Genomic DNA, 4,204 nt, shown 5'->3' on the forward strand with positions numbered 1-4,204 from the left:
ATTACAGTAACCTATTTTATTGCATGAATATTCTTTGTGTCAGAAAAATCTGAATTGGGAGACTAACAAATCTCATTTTTAAATTTATTTATTGTTCTTTTATTAGTTTTTGCCCACACTGTGCAGCATGTGTCATCTTAGTTCGCAACCAGGCATTGGACCCATGCCCCCTATGTTGGAAGCACAGAGGCTCAACCACTGAACCACTAGGGATCTCATTTTTAACAAATCTCTGCAATGATCTCGTATAAGTCTCCTTCCGTTTCTGTACTTCAGTTTCAATCATTTATGAGGATAGAGGTACTGGGTTATATTATCATCCAAATCCTTTAAGCTAGACCATTTTATATTTCTAACATTATTTAAAAATTACTTTAGTTGTTATGCCTATATTTAATTTAGAAAATTCAGATATAAGGTATAACTTGAACATAATTATGGTTCTAAGCTCAGGTATCACCCATATCTTCTTTCTTTATTGATACAGTGCATTTTCATAGTTCATAAATAACCCCCATGAAGAACAGTACAGTCGTGACTGAGTTCATTCTTGCTGGGATAACTGATGACCCGCAACTGCAGATCCCACTCTTTCTAGTGTTCACACTCATCTACCTCCTCACTCTGGTTGGGAACCTGGGGGTGATCATGCTGATCCTGCTGGACTCTAGTCTCCACACTCCCATGTACTTCTTCCTTAGCAACCTCGCTCTGGTGGACTTTGGTTACTCCACAGCCGTCACTCCCAAAGTGATGGCTGGATTCCTCATGGGAGAAAAGGTCATCTCCTACAATGCTTGTGTTGCTCAGCTTTTCTTCTTTGCTGTCTTTCTCATTATGGAAAGTTTTCTTTTGGCTTCAATGGCCTATGACCGTCATGCAGCTGTGTGTAAACCACTCCGTTACACCAAAATCATGACACCAAGGGTGTGTGCCTGGATGGTCATAGGGTCCTATGTCCTTGGTTTTCTAATGGCCTCTGTTCACACTTGGAATGCGTTCAGTCTCTCTTTCTGTAGATCGAATGTGATTGATCACTTTTTCTGTGATGCTACTCCTCTCCTGGCTCTCTCATGCTCAGAAAGCAATAGAAGTGAGATGGTTTTATTTCTTCTAGTTGGCATCAATGTCCTTTTTTCTAACCTGGTCATCCTGGTCTCCTATCTGTTTATCTTTGTCACCATTCTGAGGATGCGCTCATCTGGAGGACATCAGAAGGCCTTTTCGACCTGTGCTTCCCACCTCACTGCTGTCTTCATTTTTTATGGGACGGGTTCCTTCATGTATTTTCAGCCCAGCCCCCGCCATTCCAGGAGCACAGACAAAGTGGCGCCTGTGTTCTACGCCATAGTCATCCCCATGCTGAATCCACTGATTTATAGTCTGAGGAACAAAGAGGTCAAGAGGGCGCTAAAAAAGGCTGTGGGGAAGGCAAAGTCTTCTATAACATTCATATCTTAATTATATGGAAACAACAACAGAATAGTTACATACATGTCAAATCAAGCTAGGGAAAATATTGACTTGCTCGGTCAATAATTGTGTAATTTTTTTTTTTTACATCATTCCTCAAGTTTTAAGTCTAGGAAACAAACATGTTGACAAAATGCGATCTCAGGAATAATAACTTTGCAGGAATCAAGCATGAAACTATAATTAATATTTTTAAAATTCTTGTAAATTACATTTTATTTTATATTTGTTCCGTGATGAACCATACTTTCATATGGACATTTATGCTCACCCACATATTTAAGTACATGCCCCCTGCACCTTATTTTCATGCAACTTACATGTAAGTCACACACCCATGGATGCAGAGAAAAATGAGTTCAAGAGTCAAATGGGATTGGCCTGTTTTTATACTGCCATTTGAACCAATAATTTTGGTGTCTGATGATATATTTTTAAATATAATTTTATATATTTTAAAATAGAAATAGTCATTTTGTATGCAATTGTATTAAAAAAGAACTCTATATTTGAAATTATTTCATTTAAATACTTAATACTCCTGCCAAGCATCGTCACTATACGCTTATTACTAGTGCTTTGTTTTTTTAATTCTTTTCAATGACAATAAGCATCATTAAATGGGCATCTTTATTTATCTCAATTTTCATCTTTATGGACTCATTACCCAGAGTAACATCTTCATGAGACAATTTTAACACAAAAAAGTATAGCAGAGTATAAAGGGATATTAATGAAAGTATAATTAAAAGTATGATATAAAAATAACAACATTTAGTTTTATAGCCAGGCTTAACTCTTTGTCTAGAGATGCTCAGCTTAGGACACATTTTATGCTCCTTCCTTTCCAATTACAGCCAGGTCACCAACTGATAGATCACCATTCAGGCTCAAATTAGAGGTTGAGCTGACTGGTCCTTCAGTTCAGTTCAGTTCAGTCACTCAGTCGTGTCCAACTCTTTGTGCCCCAATGAACTGCGGCATGCCAGGCCTCCTTGTCCATCACTAACTCCCAGAGTTCACTCAAACTCATGTCCAATGAGTCGGTGATGCCATCCAGCCATCTCATCCTCTGTTGTCCCCTTCTCCTCTTGCCCCCAATCCCTCCCAGCATCCGAGTCTTTTCCAATGAGTCAACTCTTCGCATGAGGTGGCCAAAGTACTGGAGTTTCAGCTTTAGCATCAGTCCTTCCAATGAACACCCAGGACTCACCTCCTTTAGAATGGACTGGTTGGACCTCCTTGCAGTCCAAGGGACTCTCAAGAGTCTTCTCCAACACCACAGTTTAAAAGTATCAATTCTTTGGCACTCAGCTTTCTTTACAGTCCAACTCTCACATCCATATATGACCACTGGAAAAACCATAGCCTTGACTAGATGGACCTTTGTTGGCAAAGTAATGTCTCTGCTTTTCAATATGCTGTCTAGGTTGGTCATAACTTTCCTTCCAAGAAGTAAGCATCTTTTAATTTCATGGCTGCAGTCACCATCTGAAGTGATTTTGGAGCCCAGAAAAATAAAGTCTGACACTGTTTCCAATGTTTCCCCATTTATTTGCCATGAAGTGATGGGACCAGATGCCATGATCTTTGTTTTCTGAATGGTGAGCTTTAAACCAACTTTTTCACTCTCCTCTTTCACTTTCATCAAGAGGCTTTTTAGTTCCTCTTCACCTTCTGCCATAAGGGTGGTGTCATCTGCATATCTGAGGTTCTTGATACTTCTCCCGGCAACCTTGATTCCAGCTTGTGCTTCTTCCAGCCCAGCGTTTCTCATGATGTACTCTGCATATAAGTTAAATAAGCAGGGTGACAATACACAGCCTTGACGTACTCCTTTTCCTATTTGGAACCAGTCTGTTGTTCCATGTCCAGTTCTAACTGTTGCTTCCTGACCTGCATATAGGTTTCTCAAGAGTCTCAAAAATGACAGAATGATCTCTGTTCATTTCCAAGGCAAACCGCTCAATATCACAGTAATCCAAGTCTATGCCCCAACCAGTAATGGTGAAGAAGCTGAAGTTGAACGGTTCTATGAAGATCTACAAGACCTTTTAGAACAAACACCCAAAAAAGATGTCCTTTTCATTATAGGGGACTGGAATGCAAAAGTAGGAAGTCAAGAAACACCTGGAGTAACAGGCAAATTGGGCCTTGGAATATGGAATGAAGCAGGGCAAAGGCTAATAGAGTTTTGCCAAGAAAATGCACTGGTCATAGCAAACACCCTCTTCCAACAACACAAGAGAAGACTCTACACATGGACATCACCAGATGGTCAACACCAAAATCGGATTGATTATATTCTTTGCAGCCAAAGATGGAGAAGCTCTATACAGTCAGCAAAAACAAGACCAGGAGCTGACTGTGGCTCAGATCATGAACTCCTTATTGCCAAATTCAGACTTAAATTGAAGAAAGTAGGGAAAACCACTAGACCATTCAGGTATGACCTTAATAAAATTTCTTATGATTATACAGTGGAAGTGAGAAATAGATTTAAGGGCCTAGATCTGATAGATAGAGTGCCTGATGAACTATGGAATGAGGTTCGTGACATTGTACAGGAGACAGGGATCAAGACCATCCCCATGAAAAAGACATGCAAAAAAGCAAAATGGCTGTCTGGGGAGGCCTTACAAATAGCTGTGAAAAGAAGAGAAGCGAAAAGCAAAGGAGAAAAGGAAAGATATAAACATCTGAATGCAGAGTTCCAAAGAATAGCAAGAAG

The 4,204-nt window shown here is 39.7% G+C and overlaps 1 protein-coding gene across 1 annotated transcript; it reads left to right on the forward strand.

Annotated features, from left to right (window-relative positions):
* The first annotated feature begins 513 nt into the window (after positions 1–513).
* Positions 514–1,461, forward strand: LOC102408851 (olfactory receptor 5B12-like). Its single transcript, XM_006056646.3, has one exon. It carries the CDS (start codon positions 517–519, stop codon positions 1,459–1,461), a length of 945 nt encoding a protein of 314 aa, XP_006056708.1. The 5' UTR covers positions 514–516.
* The last annotated feature ends 2,743 nt before the right edge of the window (positions 1,462–4,204 follow it).

Source organism: Bubalus bubalis, chromosome 16, assembly GCF_019923935.1.
Source record: "Bubalus bubalis isolate 160015118507 breed Murrah chromosome 16, NDDB_SH_1, whole genome shotgun sequence".
NCBI lineage: Eukaryota > Metazoa > Chordata > Mammalia > Artiodactyla > Bovidae > Bubalus > Bubalus bubalis.

What these genes read in the sequence shown, in the direction of transcription:
- LOC102408851 (XM_006056646.3), top strand. Translation starts at nt 517, where the DNA reads ATGAAGAACAGTACAGTCGTGACTGAGTTCATTCTTGCTGGGATAACT.